This window comes from Heteronotia binoei, chromosome 19, assembly GCF_032191835.1.
Source record: "Heteronotia binoei isolate CCM8104 ecotype False Entrance Well chromosome 19, APGP_CSIRO_Hbin_v1, whole genome shotgun sequence".
NCBI lineage: Eukaryota > Metazoa > Chordata > Lepidosauria > Squamata > Gekkonidae > Heteronotia > Heteronotia binoei.
In genome coordinates this window covers 44,080,520-44,106,143 of record NC_083241.1, presented here as the reverse complement: position 1 = coordinate 44,106,143, position 25,624 = coordinate 44,080,520, and the positions used below count along the sequence as shown (strand labels likewise).

At 49.1% G+C, this 25,624-nt stretch overlaps 1 protein-coding gene across 1 annotated transcript in view; it reads left to right on the top strand.

Annotated features, from left to right (window-relative positions):
- Positions 1 to 25,624, top strand: part of TJP1 (tight junction protein 1) — a 327,881-nt gene that overhangs the window by 277,389 nt on the left and 24,868 nt on the right. The window contains 13 exon segments of the mRNA XM_060259910.1: positions 1,087 to 1,237; positions 3,346 to 3,454; positions 4,505 to 4,724; positions 6,658 to 6,842; positions 7,319 to 7,414; positions 9,035 to 9,117; positions 12,222 to 12,432; positions 12,699 to 12,799; positions 15,928 to 16,281; positions 20,200 to 21,105; positions 24,247 to 24,341; positions 24,589 to 24,643; positions 24,645 to 24,820. Coding sequence (XP_060115893.1) covers positions 1,087 to 1,237; positions 3,346 to 3,454; positions 4,505 to 4,724; positions 6,658 to 6,842; positions 7,319 to 7,414; positions 9,035 to 9,117; positions 12,222 to 12,432; positions 12,699 to 12,799; positions 15,928 to 16,281; positions 20,200 to 21,105; positions 24,247 to 24,341; positions 24,589 to 24,643; positions 24,645 to 24,820 — 2,742 coding nt within the window.

Sequence of the window (25,624 nt, the reverse complement as noted above, 5' to 3'; positions counted from 1 at the left end):
CCTATTTGCCCATAGCTAGATGAGGCGGAGGAGAGTCTGTAACTAGAGGAGCCCCTGCTCATCTCTCCAGCACAGAGAACATTGCTGGCGGCCAGGCGGAAGCCCAGCTCTTCGACTTGCGCCCTTCACAGAAGCAGTGGGAAGCCTAGGAGCTGCCTGCTTCTCCAGAAGGACCTCCACATTTGGAATTAGTGACCAGCGTTTGCCATGTTCTGCAGCTGCCTAGATGTCCAGGAAGCGTTGCTTCTTTGAACAGGAGGCGCCCTTACTGAGTGAGGGCAAGTGAGGGCAAAGGGCAAGTGAAGGCAGACATGCCCCCCCTCCCTCCCCAGTTTCAGAGGAGCATAGAGAATCTTGCCTTCTTCCACAAACTGGATTAGTCACCAGTCGTCCCAGTGTGCTGCCTTAAGGGGTGTGTTCTTTGTAAATTAGTGGGAGAAGAAGAAGAGATTGGATTTATGCCCTGCCCTTCACTCAAGAGTCTCAGAGCAGCTCACAACCTCCTTTCCCCTCCTCTCCCCACAACAGTCACCCTGGGAGGTAGGTGGGGCTGAGAGAGCTCTGAGAGAACTGCTCTTGAGGGAACAACTCTGAGAGAACTTGTGACTGGCCCAAGGTCACACCAGCAGGTGCATGTGAGGTAGGAAGGGGAATCAGACCTAGTCCTCCCACTCTCTTAACCACTACACCAAGGGAGGAAGCATCTTCCAACCCTGGTCCAGGTACTCTGTGGGGCAAACAGTTTCCCATGTAAGTAATTGCAGCTTGCTTTAAGGAGGGAAAAGCGTGGCATGGCATCGTCGATTTTGCACCTGGGTAATTGCGTGGACAGACTTCGTAACTCCCCACCAAGACGCAAAGCAGTCATCCAGGTGGGGCCGCCCACCTATCAGTATGAGCCACGCCAGAGTGTATTTGCAGCATCTCCGAGCTGTTCTGAATGGGAATCTTCAGACTTAACCCTTCAGTTTAACAGCTTGCGGAAACATTTATGTGTTTTGGAAGTCTTATTGATAGAAAGGAAACCTTCTTTTTTCAACTTGACGTGTGCGTGTTCGGCTTTAAAAATGCTTCCTAATCTTTCAGGCCCAGCATGAAGCTTGTGAAATTTAAAAAAGGAGACAGTGTCGGCTTGCGGCTGGCTGGTGGCAACGATGTCGGAATCTTTGTAGCCGGCGTTCTCGAGGACAGCCCTGCTGCTCGAGAAGGCTTGGAAGAAGGAGATCAGATTCTCAGGGTAGGCTATGGTCTTGAAAATAGCACGTTGATGGTATTTTGGTCCTTTTTTGGGGTGAAAACATATGTTCCTGCCTGGGAGAGGCCCTCCTGACTGTCCCATCGCTCAGAGAAGCTCGTCTGGTGAGCAGACGAGAGAAGGCCTTTTTCAGTGGCAGCCCCATGATAAGGGAACAGAAGATGAAGATTATGATATTGGATTTATATCCCACCCTCCACTCTGAATCTCAGAGTGGCTCACAATCTCCTTTACCTCCCCCCACCCACCAACAGTCACCCTGTGAGGTGGGTGGGGCGGAGAGAGCTCTCCCAGAAGCTGCCCTTTCAAGGACAACTCTGCAAAAGTTACGGCTGACCCAAGGCCATTCCAGCAGCATGCAGAGTTGGTTCGAAAAGAACAGCTACTTTGACCCCCAGGTATTAGTTGAGATAGCTAAACAGAACCTCTGTGTTTATGGTGGCAGCGAGAGGCACAGAGTTGCAGGCCCTGCTTGCAAGTCCCATTCTGTTGGCTGCCAAAGACAGGACTACTGGGTGAATGTGTTCATCTGATCCCACAAGAGGACTCTTTTTGTTCTCATGAATAGCTGTGTTTGAGTCTAGGAATACCTTAGTGTCAAGCATATATATTTACATGTGTCATGCAGGCCCAACAGACACAGAGCAGAACACCACTCTGGCCTGCTCCCCCCACATTTACAACTAAAGGGTGCATAATAATGCCATTTGGCCCGAGGATGTTTAGGTTAACCTTGTAGCAACGATGTAATGCGCCTCTCCCCCAGATTCACACAGACAGGTCTTATCTGCTCTCCGAGAAAGTGTGAGAAAGGGAGATGTTTTTATTAGCTTGTATTCCTTAGCAATAAAAGAGATAATAGATAATAGCTTTTGAACCCGTGTCTCAAATTGCATCTGTATGTTATCCTTTTGAAGTCTTCCTATAAAGTAATTATTCAAATCTGTATACGTCATTACTTCCAAGGATTCTGTCCTTGACTAAGCTATGGAGTTTTTACAATAAAGCAACTTTTGATTCAATAACAAAAGCCTGATTATTGAGGAATATCGCTGCTTGATGCTTAGAAACCAGCAAGATTTCCAGGGCGTGAGCTTTTGAGAATCAAAGTATCCCATGCAATGAGGAATAGATGACCATGAGTCCTTATAGGCCAGTCTGAAGCCGGGAAGGGCATTGGATAAAGGGGTTAGGGGGCAGAGGTATCATAGGACCTCCGCGCCCTCACTTTTTTTCTTTTCACCCACCTTCAGAATGGGATATAAAGACCCACAGATCTCCATTCCTACTTGTGTCTGACAAAGGGAACTTGGACTCTCAAAAGCTCATCGCTCCAAAATCTAGTTGGTCTCGAAGATGTTGCTGGGCTTGAATCCAGTTCTCCTATTGCAGACCAACAAGGCTTCTCTCTGAAACAGTTCATTTTTATGAGATTCTGTACCAGGCCATCGTGCAAACCTGCTCACGAAGCAGTGAATAATACCCAGAGGAAAGGGCACTTGACTTTCTTTACTGTATAAAGCAAGGGTAGCCAAACTTGCTTAACGTAAGAGCCATCAAGTGTTTGAGAGCAGCCAGACATGGACGTCAGATGTCTGAGAGCTGGGAGGGAGAGAGGGAAATAGACGGAGAGAGGGAGAGGTGGCAAGAAAGCAACTCGAACTTTAAATGCATTCTCTAAGCCACCGGCTGACTCAGCTCGGAGAAGTGATTTAAAGAGAGAAAGGCCTTCTCCAAGCTGGCCGATGGGGCGGTGGGGGCTTCGAGAGCCACACAATATGTTTGAAAGAGCCGCATGTGGCTTCCGAGCCACAGTTTGGCCACCCTTGGTATAAAGCAGGGGTGGCCAATGGTAGCTCTCCAGATTTTTTTTTGCCTACAACTCCCATAAGCCCCAGCCAGCATGGCCAATGGCTGGGGCTGATGGAAGTTGTAGGCAAAAAACATCCGGAGAGCTACTGTTGGCCACCATTGGTATAAAGGAATCGACATACAGATAATTGAGAATGTCTGGCTCCTTAGTTTGGACCTTGGAACTGTGCATTAATTGTTGTTGTTTTTGTTTTAAACCCTGCTTACTTTTGCACCAGGTAAATAATGTCGACTTCACAAACATCATCCGTGAGGAAGCTGTGCTGTTCTTGCTTGACCTCCCTAAAGGGGAAGAGGTGACGATCTTGGCACAGAAGAAGAAGGACGGTGAGTAACTGAGAATGTCCTCTTATGCTGTTGAATCTACCGGAACATTTGTAATGTATAAAGGTAAAGTACCAGTCATTTCAGACTCTGGGGTGATGTCGCATTACGACGTTTTCACAACAGACTTTTTATGGGGTGGTTTGCCATTGCCTTCCCCAGTCATCTACACTCCCCCGCCCCCCCCCCCCCCCCGCAAGCTGGGTACTCATTTGACCAACCTCGGAAGGATGGAAGGCTGAGTCAACCTCAAGCTGGCTACCTGAACCCAGCTTCTGCCTAGATCGAACTCAGGTCGTGAGCAGAGCTTAGGACTGCAGTACTGCAGCTTTAACACTGTGCCACGGGGCCTATATGTAATATATACGTTAATGTATACATTATCCCAATTATATCCAAGTACCCAGATAGATCAAACCATTTTTATATTTCTCTCCTTCTTGGAGATTGCTGTAATGCAGTTACTTTTAAAGTAGCCAGATTTTGTTGCCTGTGCATATCTGATTAGACAGAAGAATAATGTTTGTTTTAACAAATTTTAACCAAGTGTTGTATTTTAAGCCCATTATATTTATGTCACGCAACCAATGTAACAAACATAATTAATGCTTGTTGATTGCTTTGATTCTGCTCCCTGATATTGGATTGTAATAAACTTGACTTGCTTAATTGAGCCATGTGGAGAGTCTGTCATGCAGCATGTAGAGACCCAGTTTGGTGTAGTGGTTAAGTGCGTGGACTTTTATCTGGAGAACTGGGTTTGATTCCCCACTCCTTCACTTGCAGCTGCTGGAATGGCCTTGGGTCAACCATAGCTCTCACAGAATTGTCCTTGAAAGGGCAGCTTCTGGGAGAGCTCTCTCAGCCCCACCTATGTCCCAGGGTGTCTGTTGTGGGGGGAAGGAGATATAAGAGATTGTAAGTTGCTCTGAGTCTCTGATTCATAGAGAAGGGTGGGGTATAAATCTTCAGTCGTCGTCGTCTTAAATTCAGAAGTTTTCTGTCAATTTTAGGAAAGCATTGACATCGTACATTATATTTCCCAACTTGCAGTTTATCGGCGCATTGTGGAATCAGATGTAGGAGATTCTTTCTACATTAGAACTCACTTTGAATACGAGAAAGAGTCTCCCTACGGGCTGAGCTTCAACAAAGGAGAGGTGTTCCGGGTGGTGGACACGCTCTACAACGGCAAGCTGGGCTCCTGGCTGGCGATCCGGATAGGCAAAAATCACAAGGAGGTGGAGAGGGGCATCATACCCAACAAAAACAGGTATCCTTTCCGAAAAACAGCATGTCTCGCTCACAGGGCCAGAGCCAGGATTCCAAGTGCGGTGGGGCCTGCAGCAGCCTTTTTTGTTTGGGGGAGCCAGGGGGCGCTAGACACTTTCTCTGCTTCTCAAGTAAAGCTGTGCCCCCCCCCCATTTGTCTAACTCAGTCAACCTTCCAGGGGGATCCAGCTGCAAGTAGGCTCCCCCCCCCCCACCCCGTACTGATCTGAAGCTCTTCCAGTAGCATTGCTGCACTTGTTCAGAGCGGAGGTGAACAAAGGGGGCAGATTGGAGGCCCTCCAGTGGAGGGGCCGTACAGATGGAAGGGGGGGGGAGTTGAATGGAGTGGCTCCCCCCCCCCCCCGGGCGACATTGTAGCTACGAGCCTGATCACTACGTCTTATAAACGTAGAATGGTTGAAACAGCTCGCTTCCACACATGCTAAATGATGCAGTTCCAATCCACTTCTGTTTGCAAATGGGTTTTGCCATTTCACACAGTAAAATCCATTGCAAAGTTCCTTGAAAGTATGTTACTTAGGTGTGTACAAAAGTGCACCGGAATTTATTGTAGAATCTGTTTGCAAAGCAGTCTGTTTCTTGGGAAGCTTTGGAAAGGTATGGATATTCTCCTGATTGTGAGTTGTGCATCTTAAGAAGACAGGTGAAAGTTAATACTGGAAATGCCCCCACAATACATGCAGCTCTTTAGACAGAAGACACAAACAGGAAGAATGGCAGAACTGTTTCTTGGCTAAAATTAAGGACAAGTGAAACTTCCATTCCTGTCATAAGAACATAAGAGAAGCCATGTTGGATTAGGCCAATGGCCCCTCCAGTCCAACACTCTGTGTCACATAAGAACATAAGAGAAGCCCTGTTGGATCAGACCAGTGGCCCATCCAGTCCCACACTCTGTGTCACAAAAGAACATCAGAGAAGCCATGTTGGATTAGGCCAATGGCCCCTCCACTCCAACACTCTGTCACATAAGAGAAGCCATGTTGGATCAGGCCAATGGCCCCCCCAGTCCAACACTCTGTGTCACATAAGAGAAGCCATGTTGGATCAGACCAGTGGCCCATCCAGTCCCACACTCTGTGTCACATAAGAACATAAGAGAAGCCCTGTTGGATCAGACCAGTGGCCCATCCAGTCCAACACTCTGTGTCACACAGTGGCCAAAAAAGAAAGGAGGTTCACAAGTGGAGCTAGAAGCCCTTCCACTTTGCTACCCACCCCCCAAGCACCAAGAATGCAGAGCATCACTGCCCCAGACAGTTCCAATAATATGCTGTGTCCTATTGTTGTTAGCTGGCTTCTGGTTAAAGAGTGCTGTGGGAAGCAACCTTCAGGTTTTCAGGTCTCCATGGCTACCAGCAGCCAATGAACTCTTGGGATTTCAGGGCAGGACAGAGGAGGGACCACATGAAAGCTTTCCCAGTTGTGCAGTGCAGCTCACAGCTGTGTGTGCATAAAGCTCTGTCAGGTTGCAGCTGACTTAATGATGACTCCGTAGGGCTTTCAAGGCCAGAGATGCTCAGAGGTGGGTTTGCCATTGCCTGCCTCTGCATAGCAACCCTAGACTTCTTGCTGGTCTCCCATCCACGTGCTAATAAGAGCTGCCTCCTGTGTAGCTTCCACAATCCAGCCTGGGCCATCTGGATCACAGCACTTGCAGCTATAGTACGCCTTAAAAGTCAGGATCTGTTTCCCTGTACAGTCAGTACCCTACAGGAATAAAATTATTTTAATCAGCAGGAAGTGGCACTGGCAAACCACCTCTGTTGTCTTTTGGCTTGAAAAACCTACGGCTTCTCCGCAGGTTTTCTGCAGCCTGGTGGCACTTTCAAGTCCCACCAACACCAGCGGAGAAAGACACAGAAATCCTCCCATTCCCGGTGCTCTTGGCCATTCTTGTCTTTCTCTTGCAGAGCCGAGCAGCTGGCGAGCGTGCAGTACACACTTCCAAAGACGGCCGGCGGGGACCGTGCTGATTTCTGGAGGTTCAGAGGCCTGCGCAGCTCCAAGAGAAACCTCCGGAAAAGCAGAGAGGATCTGTCTGCCCAACCTGTGCAAACCAAGTTCCCTGCCTACGAGAGAGTCGTCCTTCGAGAAGGTAAGTGGTTTGGCTTAGAACAGGACTGGCCAAACTTGCTTAACGTGAGAGCCACATGGAATAAATTTCAGATGTTTGAGAGCTGCAAGACATCAGATGTTTGAGAGTCCGAGGGAGGGAGGGAAGGAAGTTAGGAAGGAAGGAAGGAAGGAAGGAAGGAAGGAAGGAAGGAAGGAAGGAAGGAAGGAAGGAAGGAAGGAAGGAAGGAAGGAAGGAAGGAAGGAAGGAAGATCGATGGTGGGGTGGGAGGGAGAAGTGGAAAGAAAGCAACTTTAAACACGTTCTCCAATATTTAGTTTGGATAAGCTATTTAAAGAGAGAAATGCCTTCTCCAAGCCAGCTGATTAAAACCACACAATATGTGCAAAAGAGCCATCTGTGGCTCCTGAGGCCCCCCCTGCCTTGGAAGAACATCGAAGGGACAGAGAGCTGACTCACTCCTAGGAGACTCACTGGCACGTTCCTTTTGATTCCAGCTGGATTTCTCAGGCCGGTGACCATCTTTGGACCAATTGCTGACGTGGCGCGTGAGAAGCTGGCAAGAGAAGAGCCCAATATTTATCAGATTGCAAGTAAGTTTGCTCTTTGGTTCTCCAGCAACTTTCCGTGGAACATCCCATCCTGACCTCAAAGGTGTGGCCACAGCCTCAGAGCCTTTAGTGGAATTGTTGAGGGATAATCAAGGTGTCCATGTAAGCTAGAGCTAGAATGAAGGTATGAGCTTTCTTGAGTCCCTACATCAGCTTCAAGAGGACACTGGATAAACGTGCAGAGCAGAGCTCCATCAGTGTCTATTAGCCACAAGGTATAGATGGAACACTGTCTGGGGCAGTGGTACTCTATCTTCTTGATGCTTGAGGGGGGTGGCAATAGTGGGAGGGCTTCTGGAGCTTGGGCCCCACTGATGGACCTCCTGATGGCTCCTGAGGTTGGGCCACTGTGTGACAGAGTGTTGGATTGGATGGGCCGTTGGCTTGATCCAACATGGCTTCTCTTATGTCTGGGGCAGTGCTGCTCTGTATTCTTGGTGCTTGGGGGGGGCAAGAGTGGGAGGGCTTCTGGAGTTCTGGCCCTGCTGGTGGACCTCCTGATGGCCCCTGGGTTTTGGCCATTGTGTGTCACAGAGTGTTGGATTGGATGGGCCACTGGCCTAATCCAACGTGTTTTCTCTTATGCTCTCACGTAAACTGTAAGTACTTCCCACATACTGTATTTTTCGGACCATAAGACGCACTCCCCCCCCAAAAAAAGTGTGTGGGGGGGGGAGTGTGTGCGTCTTATAGAGCGAAGGGACGATAGGACGTACCTTCCTCCGGCGGGGGGGGAGATCCTCTGCCTCCGCCTCCGATCCCGGCGCTTCCCCCCCGCCTGCCTGCCTGGCTCCAGCTCTGCTTCCAGCAAGCGCTGGGATCGCTCCACGCTGCCCCCACCGCAAACCCAGCGCTTCGCGAGCACCGGCTGCGGAGGGGGCCGCGTGCTTCCTCCATGCCTGTCTGCCTGGCTCCAGCTCTGATGCTTAAAGCAAGCGCCGAGATCGGAGGGCGGAGGGAGCGATTCTGGCGCTTGCTGTAAGCGTCAGAGCTGGAGCCAGGCAGGCAGGCGCGGGGGAAGCGCCGGGATTGGAGGTGGAGGCAGCGGATCACCCCCCAGGAGGAAGGTGCGTCCTATGGTCCGAAGCGTCTTATGGACCGAAAAATACGGTATATTGAAATGTCGTTAAGGGAACCTGTGCTGAACTATGCAAATGAATAACATCCATCTATCCAAACCATAGTCCCATCTTTTCCAAGGCAACCTCTTTTTGAAGCTAGCTTCCATGATGGCCTGTCCCATCCCTCTTTTACCTGATAGCCTTTAACTGGAGGGTACCCTGGAAAGAACCTCTCTACTCCTGCATGCATAGCAGATTCTCACTGCAGAGCTGTTAACCAACAGCCAAAGCAATAGCTGCAAGGGAATAAAACAGTTTGACGTTGAAAAACTGACGTTTTCTCCAGCGATGGTTTAACTTCTGTTTCTAAAATAACCGAAGCAGCACCTTCCTGTGAGGAACCGGAGGTAGGACTGGGCTGTCCCAAATCCTGTGAAAGGTCTCTCATGTCGTGGAAGAAATGAGACATAGTTAGCCGGAGAAGTGAAAGTGTAGTGTGTAACTGTCTGGTGAGTGATTCTGACGGCTTTCTCTTCCGCAGAAAGCGAACCCAGGGACGCCGGGACGGACCAACGTAGTTCTGGCATTATCCGCCTCCATACGATAAAACAGATAATCGACCGAGTAAGTGATCACGTGCTCAGACTGTTTTCACACACTCCGTAGCCACAAGTAGCAGTTGATACACTGATGTGCACTGTTTTTCCAAGGAGGCATTGGAAAGTCTGGCATTGAGTGGGAGAGCGGCTTTCCTGTGGCCACCAAGCTGCCCCTTCTGACTACTCCGTCTCAACCCTTTCTTGCCCCTTTCTAATTTTACAGCAAGTTTTCTACATTTAACATCCTTTGTCTGCATTCAGGGTCCCCTCTTCTCTGCAGGACCTTTAATCGCTTTGCAAATTACACTTCAAGGGGGATTTAATTTCAGGGAGAAGCGTGTATTTTGGGTAGGAGGGAGAGGTGCAAGTTATCAGTAACCTGAACGTAATTTTTCTCCCTCTCCCAAAAGACTAGGATTTGAGGGCCTCCAGTGAAGCTGATGGGCAGGAGGTTCAGGACAGACTAAAGGAAATTCTACTTTGTACAGAGAGTGATTTAAAATGTGGAATTCAATGCTAGAGGGTGTAGTGACGGCCCCAGGAATAAACAGTTTTCAAAGGGGAGGATATGTCTACCAATAAAAGAAGAATAAATCTACCAATGACTACTAGCCGTGCTGGCTAGAGGGAACCTCCATGTTCAGAGGCAGTCAGCCTCTGAATCCTAGTGCCAGGAGGCACTATCAGGGGAAGGCCTTGGCCTCTCTGCCCTGTTGTTGGCCCACCAGAGGGACTGGTTGGCCCCTGTGTGAGACAGGAGGCTGGACTGGATGGACCCTCCCTGGTCTGACCCAGCAGGGCTCTTCTGCTGTTCTTCTCAGGGGAAGGCCTCGGCCTCTCTGCCCTGTTGTTGGCCCTCCAGAGGAACTGGTTGGCCCCTGTGTGAGACAGGAGGCTGGACTAGATGGACCCTCAGTGGTCTGATCCAGCAGGGCTCTTCTGATGTTCTTCTCAGGGGAAGGCCTCGGCCTCTCTGCCCTGTTGTTGGCCCTCCAGAGGAACTGGTTGGCCGCTGTGTGAGACAGGAGGCTGGACTAGTGGGACTATTGGTCTGATCCAGCAAGGCTTTTCTTCATGGGCTCAAAACAGCCTTGGGGTCAGGGTTCCCTCTAAGCTGAGTTAGTGAGAGCTAGCTCATTGTTCTTTAGCCTCCGGCTCACACATTTTTGCCTTCGCTCAGGAAGATTGACCCCAGAGCAAACTAATTGATGCAGTAACTCACAGTTTTAATGCCAGTAGCTCACAAAGTAGAATTTTTGCTCACAAGACTCCATAGCTTAGAGGGAGCACTGCTCGAGGTGCATGTCCTGGTCTTTGGGTGAGGCGGCGGGCATCTGCCCATTAGATCGGTTGGCCTCCTCTACTGTGCTTTCTTATTGCGCTCATTTGCTGCATAGTCCTACTGCACCGTCATATTGTTCTGCCGGGCTATTTTGAGAGCCAGTTTGGTGTAGTGGTGAAGTGCGTGGACTCTTATCTGGGTGAACCGGGTTTGATTCCCCACTCCTCCACTTGTACCTGCTGGAATGGCCTTGGGTCAGCCATAGCTCTGGCAGAGGTTGTCCTTGAAAGGGCAGCTGTTGTGAGAGCCCTCTCAGCCCCACCCACCTCACAGGGTGTCTTTTGTGGGGGAGGAAGGGAAAGGAGACTGTGAGCCGCTTTGAGACTCTTCGGAGTGGAGGGCGGGATATAAATCCAATATCTTCATCTACCTCACAGGGTGTCTGTTGTGGGGGAGGAAGGGAAAGGAGATTGTGAGCCGCTCTGAGACTCTTCGGAGTGGAGGGCGGGATATAAATCCAATATCTTCATCTACCTCACATGGTGTCTGTTGTGGGGGAGGAAGGGAAAGGAGATTGTGAGCCGCTCTGAGACTCTTTGGAGTGGAGGGCAGGATATAAATCCAATATCTTCATCTACCTCACAGGGTGTCTGTTGTGGGGGAGGAAGGGAAAGGAGATTGTGAGCCGCTCTGAGACTCTTCGGAGTGGAGGGCGGGATATAAATCCAATATCTTCATCTACCTCACATGGTGTCTGTTGTGGGGGAGGAAGGGAAAGGAGATTGTGAGCCGCTCTGAGACTCTTCGGAGTGGAGGGCGGGATATAAATCCAATATCTTCATCTACCTCACAGGGTGTCTGTTGTGGGGGAGGAAGGGAAAGGAGATTGTGAGCCGCTCTGAGACTCTTTGGAGTGGAGGGCGGGATATAAATCCAATATCTTCATCTACCTCACATGGTGTCTGTTGTGGGGGAGGAAGGGAAAGGAGATTGTGAGCCGCTCTGAGACTCTTCGGAGTGGAGGGCGGGATATAAATCCAATATCTTCATCTACCTCACAGGGTGTCTGTTGTGGGGGAGGAAGGGAAAGGAGATTGTGAGCCGCTCTGAGACTCTTTGGAGTGGAGGGCGGGATATAAATCCAATATCTTCATCTACCTCACAGGGTGCCTGTTGTGGGGGAGGAAGGGAAAGGAGATTGTGAGCCGTTCGGAGACTCTTCGGAGTGGAGGGCGGGATATAAATCCAATATCTTCATCTACCTCACAGGGTGTCTGTTGTGGGGGAGGAAGGGAAAGGAGATTGTGAGCCGCTCTGAGACTCTTCGGAGTGGAGGGCGGGATATAAATCCAATATCATCTTCTTCTTCTTTTGTTCTATTGAAAACTGTAATTGACTGTTACTATTATATTATTTTATTGTGATGTTATTATTTATGTTGTGCTGTGCCCTGAGCTCCTATGGGGGAATGGGCAGAATATAAATAAAATAATAATAATAACGATGATGATGATGATGATGATGATGATGATGATGATGATGTAGCTTGGTTCTTATTTGCCTTATTGTGACTGCACAATCACAGAGGCAAGCAGCCAGGATGCCTCTGCTTTTCTCCTTCCTGGTAATGAACTCCTTTGCCCACCTCTGATTTTCGGTCTCCCATGACCAACTAGAAATGCAAAACTGCCACTGTAATGGAGTGGTTAAAGGGGGCCGGCTTTTAAACATGATGCAATGCACGTCTTAAGGGAAACTTTGCCTCTTTAAAGCACCTTCAGAACCTAGTTCTGCTGGACCCACCTGCTGCTGGAGTGAGTGTTTTCTTCCCCCCGCTGTTCCTGCAGGACAAACATGCCTTGCTAGACGTCACTCCGAATGCGGTGGACCGTTTGAATTACGCACAGTGGTACCCCATCGTGGTGTTCTTGAACCCGGATTCCAAGCAGGGCGTCAAGACCATGAGAATGAGGCTCTGCCCCGAATCTCGGAAAAGTGCCAGGAAACTCTACGAGAGGGCCCACAAGCTACGGAAAAACAACCATCACCTCTTCACAGGTGAGCACCTGGAAGGAACCGACAAAAGCACCAACATGTCAGGACCTCTGAATGAGACACTGTTTTGATACAGTAGTGTTATTAGACTAAAGTTGTGATATTGTTGTGTTGTGTTTCTCTCTGGAAAACCAAGCTAGTTTCTGATAAGACATTCATAGCATCAGACTTCTGGATGCTGTGGAATTTGTGGTGCCATGTTGAATTCAACAGTAGCTGTGACTTCAGCAAAATTGCTGCAATGCTCTCTCTCTTTATTTTGTTTTTAGCTACTATTAACTTGAATTCGATGAATGACGGCTGGTATGGTGCTCTCAAGGAAGCGATTCAGCAACAACAGAATCAGTTGGTGTGGGTTTCAGAAGGAAAGGTATGCAATCTCCGTTTCCACACTTAACTGTGTTCAGAAGCATTTGTAGTTCACTTTTTCCCCTCGAGGCAGTTCCTATTCAATACACAAATCACAGACAAACTATTATAGAATCGTTGGTTGTTGTAGATTTTCCGGGCTGTGTGGCCGTGGTCTTGGCATTGTGAGACCCGATGTTTCACCAGCAACTGTGACTGGCATCTTCAGAGGTGGAATCCAGAAAACTGGAGTTCTGGAGGTCAAAACTGGAGGTCAAAAAGTAACTCCAGTTTTCTGGGTTACACCTCTGAGGATGCCAGTCACAGTTGCTGGCGAAACGTCGGGTCTCACAGTGGCAAAACCATGGCCACACAGCCCAGAAAATCTACAACAACCAATGGACTCCAGCCGTGAAAGCCTTCGACAGCGTAATTATAGAATCAGTTTTAAAATCAAAATCTTCACCATCAGAATCTTCACCTCTCTGTTAAATGAGTTGTCTTCACTTGGGACTGATCAGCCAAGAAGACCTGCAGGCCAGTCACAGAGCCTCCACCTCTTGAGTCAAAAGCCTTTATAGTTGCCCTTTTTTAGTGCTGCCTTTTGGATTTGCTGCTACTGTGAATACACAAGTAGGGAGCTATTGCTCATCCATAAGTAGAGAGTCTTCTAGAGAGTGAGGATTTTGTGCCATTTCACATAACTAAAGAGCTATTGCACATGTTTGAGAGCCTGCTAGAGAGCGAGGGTTTTGTGCCATTACACATACTCAAGTAGAGAGCTATTCTGCATGTGTGAGCCTCTGGAGCAAGGGTTTGGTGCCATTGCACATCTACTCAAGTAGAGAGCTATTGCGCACGTATGAATAGAGAGCCTTCTAGAGAGCAAGGGCTTGATGCCATTGCACTATACTTAAGTAGAAAGCTATTGCACATGAGTGAGGAGAGAGCTTCCTAGAGAGTGAGGGTTTTGTGCCATTGCAGATCTACTCAAATAGAGAGCTATTGCGCATGCGTGAGGAGAGAGCTTCCTAGAGAGTGAGGGTTTTGTGCCATTGCACTATACTCATGTAGAAAGCTATTGCGCATGCGTGAGGAGAGAGCCTCCTGGAGAGTGAGGGTTTTGTGCCATTGCACTATACTCATGTAGAAAGCTATTGCGCATGCATGAGGAGAGAGCCTCCTGGAGAGCGAGGGTTTTGTGCCATTGCACATGCACAAGTGGAGAGCCTTTTAGAGAGCAAAGATTTTGTGCCATAGCGCATGTGTAAGTAGAGCATCCTAGATGAGTGAGGGTTTTGTTGCGTGATTCACCTGGAATAACCTTAGCATATACAGGGGCAGATGCGATCTCTGTAAAAGAAAGGGCAGGAAACAGGTGCTGATGGGTAGCACAGATTTGGTGCCTGGACTCACACAGAAGGTGGTTTTTCTTTCTGTATTGAGTAGATGCAGCTCGTCCTTTCTGATCAGATCTGTAAACGTTACTGTCAGTACAGTACCTAAAAATGAGTAATTTGGTTGGAATAGAGTTCTGACCAATTTTCCAATTGATCTATGTGTGTTTGGATGGGTGTGTTTTGCCATCAAGTCACAGTTGACTTATAGCGACCCCTGGTGGAGTTTTCAAGGTAGAAGTGGTTTGCTGGTTGCCTGCCTCCACGTTACACCCTGGTACTCTTTGGTAGTCTCCCTTCCAGATGTTGAGCTGGCCAAACTCTGTTTAGTTTCCAAAATATGTGATGACATCAGAATATTTTGGGCTATCAGGTCAGGGCTGCATGTGTGTGTGTGGTGTGGTGTGGAGTGGAGAGGGGTAGTGTTTGGTGTGGAGTGGAGAGGGGTAGTTTTTGCTAATAGCAGAGGTTGCAGCATTTTGTCCCTGTACAAGGGATCCATTGTACACTACGAAGGCCCACTTTGCCCCCAGCTGTGCCCTAAAACCCATCCACTCCCTCCCTCTCTGCCCTTCCAGTAGCAACTGGCAATTTCTGCTGGCTCATAAGGGATTATATAAGGGTCGTTGTGGGGTGGCTTTATCTCAAACTGACATTTTCAGGGCAGCGATTCATTGGGATTCAAAAATCTGTCCTGAGAAGCAATCGTGAATTCACGGTTCAATTTGGGGCGGCTTGTCCTGAGCATCTCTCTCTGCGTGGACCTGATTTATGTCTTAATTTCACCTGCCATTTCACTGTCTGCTTCTCAGCACAGAAGTTCTTCTGAGGCCTTTGACAAAAAAGCAGTCCAGAAGAGGGGAATAATGCCCAATACAACACATAATCAAACATCTCACACCTAGGACAAATTAAAAAGTAATGCAGACAGCATGTTTACGGGTTGTTAACTTGCAGAACCTTGAACACAAATTGCAAATTGCGGTGGGTAACCACACTTGCTTTTCCAAAGTAATCAGGGAACGTGGGTGCAGATGAACAATTCCTCTGTATTCCTGAGTCTTCCATTTCCACTCAATACCAAATCTTTATCAAGTATGTCTTACTGATCTGGTACTAAACTGGATTTGTAATGAATGTCTGGGTTGTACATTTTTGTCACTGTTGAGGGTTTATAGCCGTGTTCATCTTATAGAAAGAGCCCTGTGGCGCAGAGTGTTAAAGCTGCAGTACTGCAGTCCTAAGCTCTGTTCATGACCTGAGTTCAATCCCTGGCGGAAGCTGGGTTTTCAGGTAGCCGGCTCGAGGTTGACTCAGCCTTCCATCCTTCCGAGGTCGGTAAAAGGAGTCCCCAGCTTACTGGGGGGAAAGTGTAGATGACTGGGGAAGGCAATGGCAAACCACCCCGTAAAAAGTCTGCCGTGAAAATGTTGTGAAAGCAAAGTCACCCCAGAGTCAGAAACGACTGGTGCTTGCACAGGGGACCTTTCCTTTCCTCATCTTACAGAATAAGCGATGCATTGTAAGATTGACTAGCTGGTACATAAAGTCTGCAAATTCATTTCAGAAAGTCCCAGGTGTGGATTTCTCCGTTTGGAGATTTAATCGCGCTTCTATAGCCAGTAGCATCAGTTCTACTATTAACATTGATGGTTCCGTTATTGATATTTCAAAATATCATTTTGAAACCTGGGGGTGGAAGAGTCACCGATTTGCAAGCTGGGGCAATAAAAATCCAATATGTTTGACACAGGCAGACGGCGCTACAAGCGACGACCTCGATCTCCATGACGACCGCCTGTCCTACCTGTCGGCTCCAGGCAGCGAGTACTCCATGTACAGCACGGACAGTAGGCATACTTCTGACTACGAAGACACCGACACAGAAGGCGGGGCCTACACAGACCAGGAGCTAGACGAGACACTCAACGACGAGGTGGGGACACCTCCCGAATCAGCCATCACGCGGTCCTCTGAACCCGTAAGAGAAAACGTGTCGGGCGTGCATCACGAGAACCCGACATATCCTCCATACTTGCCGCAAGCTCAGCCACAACCAAATCACAGGATAGAGTCGCCTGGGTTTAAGACAGGCACTGCTCAACCGGTAAGGAGAGAACATCTAATTTAGTTTAATCTTTAGATTTATACCCCGCCCTATCCCGCAAGCGGACTCAGGGCGGCTCGCAACAATAAAACAACAGAGTTAAAACAGTACCATAAAAGCAGACAATACAAAACGGGAGCAGCTCAGTAGACAGTCTTACAGACGTAGGTGATAAACAGCACGCGGGGGATGGCTAGGGGCATAACGTAACACCATAATGGTGAACTATTGGAGGAAGCGATGACTTTCAGAGGACGCCCGCTGGGTTAATTAAAAGCCTGGTGGAAGAGCCCTGTCTTACAGGCCCTGCGAAACCTTGATAAGTCCCGCAGGGCCCAGATCTCCAGCGGGAGCTCATTCCACTAGGTAGGGGCCTGAACCAAAAAGGCCCTGGCCCTCGTTGAAGCCAGCCAGGTGTCCTTAGCACCAGGGACTATGAGAAGATGTTGAGCAGCAAACCTCAGAGCCGGGGGGGGGAGGGGGTGGACATATGGGGAGAGATGGTCCCGAAGATATGTGTCTGCAGGTTTTACCCTATGACCTATGAGTACAGCGTCCTGCAAAGTTTATGTTAGCCAGAGCAGTGCTAGTAGTGCCTTACTCTAGGCCAGATCCTTTTTCTTCAACTCCAGTTTCTTGGCTGAATTCAAGTCCGGTAGTACTTTCGAGAGCCCTAAGATTTTGGGGGTAGAAGCTTTCAGAGCTCCTTGTCATCAGATATCAAGCTGTACCCCAAAAAACTGTTAGTCTCTGAGGTGCTGCTTTACCTGCATTTAGCTTTTCTGCTGCAGAACCTAAAACTATCTTTATGGGAGGGAGAACCCGACATATCCTCCATACTTGCCGCAAGCTCAGCCATAACCAAATCACAGGATAGAGTCGCCTGGGTTTAAGACAGGCACTGCTCAACCGGTGCCTGTCTTAAACCTCCTGAAACTATATGGGAGGGTTTGGGGGGGGTTTTGGAGTAAAGAGACTTCAGGATCTAACTAGTTGACGTTCTGGGAGATCTACCAATGAATCTCCTTTGCGGTTTTCTTGCTTAATATCTGATCCTCCCCCTGTTCCCTTGGTTTAGGTTTGGGCTGTGGTTTAGAAGGATTTTAACATTTCTTATGCAGTTTTTGTAATCTCAGTCACACATGCATCCTGCGCTGGGAGAAGAATGCGCATGAGATTTGCCTGTCTGTTTCTCCCACCTCCCCACCCCAATTCTGCTGGTGGTTCTATAGGATGCTCCAGGAGCGTTTGCAGTTATTCCTGGCAGCCTGAACCAGATGGGCTTTTATTCGACCTTGTGAACATCCACGTCAGTCCTCAGAGAGTGTGTCTGCTAAAGAACGCGCCGTTAGAAGACTTTGTGCATGACCCTATTTGCCCTGAAAGTTAGATCTTGTGCTATTGTAAACTGGCAGACTAGACTGTAAAGAAGACAAACCCTATATATTTTGAACATTCCACAGAAAGCAGAAGCGTCACCTGCAGCCCCTACCTTCCCCCGTCGCCAGAACCAAGCCCTACGGCTTCCTCAACTTCCACCGTCCGCCCCAGTCTAAGCCCTCACTAATGTCAGACTGGAGGAGCCGGGCCTGGCTCCTTACAACTCTTTCCAGTCGCAAGCCGGTCCCCTAAGAACGCCCGGCACGGAGGCGCCTCATATATTGCTAAGAGATCCAGAGCCGCCGTCCTTGCAGCACACATAGACCCAGCAAAGGTACCTTCGCATGGCCTGTTTTCACTATACCCCGTCGAGAGCTCACACGGGATCATAATTTGCTTTGCCCCCCCCCCCTTGCTAATGCTGCCGTCTTGATTCTCTGCGCATGCACACGGCTGACAAAAGAGAATCTTAACAAATAATTTTAGCTTCTTATTTTGGGTTTGCATGAGCTCGGTTAATTCTTCTGTGGGAAATCCAAACGTGCAAATCAGAAGTTGCAAACTCATTTCATTTCAAAGCTTTTGTTTAATTTTTTTGAATGAGCACGTGGCTTTTCTTTTAATCTGGGAAGTTAATGTGACTTTTGGGGCAACACGAGTTGTCCTCCAAATCTACCTCTGCTTTATGGCCTGCCTGTGATTAAGAAAGACGACTCCCAGTTGTTTAGTATGTTCGTCACCGGAGTGTTTTCAGACTTTGCTGAAGATTCTCGAACAAATCTTAAAATTCGTAAAAACGAAGCCATTGTAATCTTTACCGAATGTTCACGTTTTGAGGTGGGAACGGCCAGATGCGGGAGAAATTTTACTAAAGGAAGAAAACAGAAACCAGCACACGCATGCACACATAGAAGTATTCAGTTGGCCTTGGCATCCCAAACACAAGGAGCTTAAAGCCACCAAATTGTGGTGGAGAGTCAGCATGGTGTAGCGGTTAAAGAGTTGTACCAGAATCTGGAAAATCCAGGTTCGAACCCCAACTCTGCCATGGAAGCTTGAAGGGTGACCTTGGGCCAGCCACACACACTCCACCTCACCTACCTCACAGGGTCGTTGTGAGGATAAAACAGAGGAGATAATGATGTAAGGCGCTTTGGGTTCCCATTAGAGCAGTTGTCCCCAACCTTTTTGGCACCAGGGACCGGTTTTGTGGAAGACAAAATGGTTTTGGGATGATACAATTGTGCTCTTTATTTTGGTGTGGTGGTGAAGTGTGCGGACTCTTATCTGGGAGAACCGGGTTTGATTCCCCACTCCTCCACTTGCACCTGCTGGCATGGCCTTGGGTCAGCCATAGCTCTCACAGAGTTGTCCTTGAAAGGGCAGCTTCTGGGAGAGCTCTCTCAGCCCCACCCACCTCACAGAGTGTCCGTTGTGGGGGAGGAAGATAAAGGAGATTGTGAGCCACTCTGAGATTATGAGTGGCAGGCAGGATATAAATCCAATGTATTATTATTATTACTACTACTACATTGTAATATATAATGAAATAATTATACAACTCAGGGCCCAGTTATTAACATGCCACGGACTGGTACCAGTCCACACACCGGGGGTTGGGGACCCGTGCATTAGAGAGAAAGTCAGGGTATAAGTTAAGTAAATTTTTAAAAGGGGGGGGGGAGATCTAGCTCAAATTTGCTATCAGCTCTCTCAAGGAAGATGAGAAGTGTCCTTTGGGTGGACATACCCCTCCAGCGAGAACCATGGTTCCAGGTTTAGGTTTTAGGGTTTTATTAAATTTATACCCCGCCCTCCCCGCCGAGGCAGGCTCAGGGTGGCTTACAGCAATCATCATATTACAATCCATTGCATTTAAAATAATTCAAAGCAATTTAAAAACAGTTGGCTCTAGTAGCAGTCTGATGTTGTTCGGATCCGATGGCGTCAGTATCCCCTAGAAGATTCCTCCTGCTGTTACAATCTCAACGTCAGCTGAAAGCAAGCTGGAAAAGTACTGTCTTGCAAGCCTTGCGGATCTGGGCGAGGTCCCGCGAGGCCCTAACCTCTTCCGGCAGCTGGTTCCACCAGTGGGGAGCCGCTACTGAGAAGGAGCGATCCCTGGTAGCCGTCAGACTCGCCTCTCTCGGCCCGGGGATCACTAAGAGATGTTGAGTTCCCGATCTGAGTACCCTCTGGGGAACATGTGGGGACAGATGGTCCCTCAGGTATGCAGGTTTTCAGCCATAAAGGACTTTGAAGGTAATAACCAGCACCTTGTAGCGAATCTGGTATACTATTGACAGGCAGCGCAGTTCTTGCAGTGCTGGCTGTATGTGCTTCTAGACTTATCTTAAATTTATCAACCCACTGAATTCTCAGCAATAATGACCTGTGCCATCCAGGTGTTTTATAAGAGCCTTGATTTGGAGAAGGGGTGAAATGTTGATTTATTTAAAAAAACCGTCTTGCTGCATTTTAGCCATTAATGTTCCCAGCTCTTCGCATGCTTGAAGCAGACCTGTGATTTCCCTACAGATGTACAGGAAGGACCCCTACGTCAACGAAGAGCCGTACCTCAACGAGGAACCACCAAGGCAGAACTACATCTTGAAACCGCCGGCGCATGGGCACGCGGCGCAACGGCAGGACAAGGAGTCTAGTCTGGCCTACGAACCGCAAGGCCAGTACCCGGACAAACAGCCCAGCAGAGATTACGAGGCCTTGGGGTACAGGTATGAGTCCACAAACTATGTAGACCAGTTCCCTCGTGGCTACGACCCTCGCCTTCAGTACGAGGAGCGTGTACCTCCGTATGACGACCACTGGGCATACTATGACGAAAAGCAGCCCTACCAGCCCAGGCCGTATGACAGCCAGCCGCCTAGAGACTTTGATCCCCGGCAAAATGCAGAAGAGAGCACAGACCGCAGAGGCTATTTCCCAGCACAACCTCGCTTCGAAGAGCCGCCTTCTGTGGCAGCTTACGACAGCAGGCCCCGCTACGAGCATGCCTCCAAAAATTTTGGCCTTCCACCGCTGAGATACGAGGAACAGTCCGCCGCCGGGTATGATGCTCACGGAAGATACAAAGCAGAGACACCCGCCTACGCCTCCACCGTGCCCAGGTCTCCTGAACCGAAGCATTACTACGAGTCGCAGCCCAGAGGCTACGAGCCGGCTCTACCGCAAGGGTTCACCGCTAAAGTCGGACAGTATGAGCCTTCCCACAACGCTGCTGGGGCACATCCTTCCCTTCCGCCGCAAAGCAAACCAGAAGTTCTGCCTTCCAACAGTAAACCACTGCCTACGCAACCAGCGGAAGAAGAAGATGACCCAGCCATGAAGCCGCAGTCGGTTCTCACGAGGGTTAAAATGTTTGAAAACAAAAGGTCGTCATCACTGGAAAAAATAAAGGACTCGAATGAAGTCCCGGTAGTCAAGGTAGAGAAACTGCTTCTTAGTAACTGCGCGGTGTGACCCCCTTGCGTTGCCTGACACTGTCTTGAATTCTTACAGGCAGAGGAAATAGACAGGATACGTGGGTACTCCTGTTACCAGTCGAATCTAGACTTCGCAGTGTGTCTTTCTGAAACATTATCTAAGGCCAAGACTTGGGTGGCCCAGGCTAGCCAAATCTCCTCAGATCTCAGAAGCTAAGTAGGGCTGGCACTTCATAGAATCCTAGAGTTGGAAGGTTATGAGTTAGAGTTGGAAGATTATGCCTGGGATGGAGAAAGTAGAGAAAGAAGTCCTTTTCTCCCTTTCTCACAATACAAGAACTCGTGGGCATTCGATGAAATTGCTGAGCAGTCAGGTTAGAAGGGATAAAAGGAAGTCCTTCAAAGGGTGATTAACGCGTGGAATTCACTGCCACAGGAGGCGGTGGCGGCTACAAGCATAGCCAGCATTGGATAAAAATATGGAGTAGAGGTCCATCAGTGGCTATTAGCCACTGTGTCTATATATATTTTTGGCCATTGTGTGACACAGAGTGTGGGACTGGATGGGCCATTGGCCTGATCCAACAGGGCTTCTCTTATGTTCTTCTGTGACACAGAGTGCTGGACTGGATGGGCCATTGGCCTGATCCAACATGGCTTCTCTTATGTTCTTATGTGACACAGAGTGTTGGACTGGAGGGGCCATTGGCCTGATCCAACATGGCTTCTCTTATGTTCTTATGTGACACAGAGTGTTGGACTGGATGGGCCACTGGCCTGATCCAACATGGCTTCTCTTATGTGACACAGAGTGTTGGACTGGATGGGCCACTGGCCTGATCCAACAGGGCTTCTCTTATGTTCTTATGTGACACAGAGTGTTGGACTGGATGGGCCACTGGCCTGATCCAACAGGGCTTCTCTTATGTTCTTATGACCTTCAGGGTCATCTTGTCCAGCCCCCGCATGATGCAGGAAACTCACAAGCTCCTCCCCCTACATACACACCCAGTGACTCCTGCTTCACGCCCACGAGATGACAAAAGGAAAAAAGGGGGAAAAAACCCTCCATGATCCCTGGCCAAAGTGGCCTGGAGAATAACTGCTGCCTGACCCCAGTGTGGCCATCAGCATTTCCCTGAGCATGTAAGAAAGGGACCACAAGAACTAAGCCGTGATGCAGCCCTTCCGGCCCTCCTCCTCAAGACCCAGCCGCTGGGGTGGGAGAGCAGCAAGGAAGTCCAGGGCTGCTGCCCAGAGGAAGGCAAAGGCAACCCACCTCTAGTTGTCCCTTGCCTTGAAAGCCCTACTGGGTCACCATAAGTCTGTGAGAGCCAGTCTGGTGTAGTCTGCTGCAGCTTGGCAGCATTTCTCACCACTAATGCCTAAGCTGAAGTGCTCTTACTGTTAAAAACTTCCCCTGTAGTTCAAATCCCCTTGAAGGTATTCTAACAGAGGCTGGATGATGACTTGTCGGGGATGCTCCAGGTCTTCTTGTTCGATGCAGGGGGTTGGACTGGATGGTCGGTGGGGCCCCTTCCAACTTTGTAATTCTATGATAGTTACATATTCTCCTAAGGCTTTAAGGGTGTTACTGACACTGGACCTTTTAGAGGATGAGGGATACAACCTCACAATGGGGGGAATTGGTGTAATTTGAAGATTATTGTTATTGTTGTTGTTAGGCAGTGTCTGTAGCATAGCCAGGAGATCCTAAGATGGTCTGGCAGCTAGAAATTCTAGCTCCTCTAACGTTCCGCACCACTAGGTGGCGAGCGAGACTTGTTTTCCAGGCAAGAGACGTTTCAGAGGTGGTGTGCCATTGCCTGCCTCTGCGTCATGACCCTCGTGTTCCTTGGAGGTCAGCCTCCCAAATACTAGCCTGGGCCAACCCTGCTTAGCTTCTGAGATCTGACGAGATTCGGCTAACCTGGCTAACCTGCGAGTGTTCAGAGGCAGTCTTGCTGCACTGGAGAACTGATACAGTGCAGCCGTCTGGCGCATGGGCCAGACCTCCGTGTATCTGACCTTAGTGCACCCATGAATATGACTTGGGAGGTAATGCTGGCCTGGCTTATGGTATTGCCGTGAGGGTAATATATGTGAAGTCCTTAAAATGCTGTAGAAATACCGAACCGTCGGAAATAGTTCAGCGAATGTTCAGCCCTTCGGCCGAGTTCGTTTCGGTGGGGAGAGTTAAGCGCTTGTCTGAAGCTTCTCTCCTAGTAAGGTGGCTAATTTTGGCTGGGCTGTCTTCCCAGCTTATTATTCATTTATTAGTTGGACTTACAGACCGTCCTCCCCTGTGCAGGGCTCAGGGTGGGGAACAACATGTCAGTGAACACATAATCAAAATTAAAAACGGGTAAAACAGTAATACGTACAATAATTGATTACAACAACTAATTGCAGATGGTGCTTGGGAGGGACCAACTGTGTCCTTACCCTGTGTGGGAAGAGGAGAGGAAAAGGAGAGACCAGGCTCAATAGAAACCAGCTGTTTTATTTTATTTATTTATCTGTTTGTTTGTTTTATAGCCCCCCCCCCTTCCTGTAGAACAGGCTCAGGGTGGGTTCCATCCTAGGAGAAGACAATCAACAGTTAAAACCAAATTGAAATATATAAAATCTAAAATTGCAGACTAAACATTGGAAGCGACAAATTCTGCCTCCGGCATGGCCTCCCAGGCATGGCTGTGGTCCTCAGTCGTAGGCTTGGTGGATCATCGCTGCCTTATGGGCCCTGCAGGACTGTACTCTTTCCTGCAGGGCATGGATGTCATTAGGCAGAGAGTTCCACCAGGCCAGTACCAAAAAGGCCCTGCCTCTGCTTGAGAGCAGCCGGATATCTTTCGGGCCGGAGTTCACCAGAAGGGTCTTCTCTCCAGAGCATAGTGCTCTTCTGGGGGTGTGCCAGGAGAGGCGGTCCCATAGGTGCATTGGTCCCAGACCATTTAGGGCCTTAAAGGTTCACACCAGAACCTGATTTGGTCCATAGGCTGGAGCCAATGCAGCTGGTGAAGCACCGGTCGAATGTGAGCTCTCTGTGGGGTTGCCTGAAGCCGCCCAGAGGATGCTGAGATGGCGCAGTTTAAAATTCCTGGCACCATTTTGATTTTGTATCTGCCTTTGTCTCCAGCAGCCTCCGGAACTTGCGCCTAAACCGAACATCACCCCAGCAAGCGTTCCAAAGCCAGTCTCTCAAAACCAGTACGAACATGACAAACCAGCTTACAGGTAATTGCCGAAAATGCAGCTGATGGGAGTTAGGTGGATAAATATTGCAGTTCCCATTCGTAAAAGCTCTGAGTCTTCTAGAGCTCTTTTGAGAAGACTGGAGGAAAAGGGCTAAAAGACCCCCAAACTGTACAAGCACAGTTTACGTAACTGCTGTTGGGCTCTGGGTTACAAAGCACGCCTCTTGGGCGAGCCCCTCTGGGGGTGCTGCCTCTGACCTTTCTTCTTCTTCCTGCTTGGCTTCCAGGGCCCCAGAACCGCAGAGACCTCAAGCGAAGCCCCCCGAGGACATCGTCCGGGCCCAACCACTACGACCCCGAGGAGGACGAGGAGTACTATCGCAAGCAGCTCTCCTACTTTGACCGCCGGAGCTACGAGAACAAGCCTGCCGGGGCGCAGGTCCCCCCCAGCCACCACCCGGAGCCTGCGAAGCCAGTCCATCTCCATAATCAGCTCAACTACAGCAACTACTCTTCCAAGTAAGGCTCTGGTCTCGGGGCGCGGCTTTTTACCCCTTCCTCGTCTCTGCTTTGGCAATGCCTCCGCTTCGGCAGCATCTTACGCTGAATGGATTCCAGCAGAAATACGTGGATTGCAGCCAACAGCTCCCCTAAGAACATAAGAAAGTAAGAGAAGCCACGTTGGATCAGGCCAATGGCCCCTCCAGTCCAACACTCTGTGTCACATAAGAACATCAGAGAAGTCCTGTTGGATCAGGCCAATGGCCCATCCAGTCCAACACTCTGTGTCACATAAGGACATAAGAGAAGCCATGTTGGATCAGGCCAATGGCCCATCCAGTCCAACACTCTGTGTCACATAAGAACATCAGAGAAGCCCTGTTGGATCAGGCCAGTGGCCCATCCAGTCCAACACTCTGTGTCACATAAGAACATCAGAGAAGCCCTGTTGGACCAGACCAATGGCCCATCCATTCCAACTCTCTGTGCCACATAAGAACATCAGAGAAGCCATGTTGGATCAGGCCAATGGCCCATCCAGTCCAACATTCTGTGTCACATAAGAACATAAGAGAAGCCATGTTGGATCAGACCAGTGGCCCATCCAGTCCAACACTCTGTGTCACATAAGAACATAAGAGAAGCCATGTTGGATCAGACAGAGAGTTCCAACAATACTCTGTGGCTAATAGCCACTGATGGACCTCTAAGAACATAAGAGAAGCCGTGTTGGATCAGGCCAGTGGCCCATCCAGTCCAACACTCTGTGTCACACAGTGGCCAAAAAAACCCCAGGTGCCATTTTTATTACATTAAAGACAG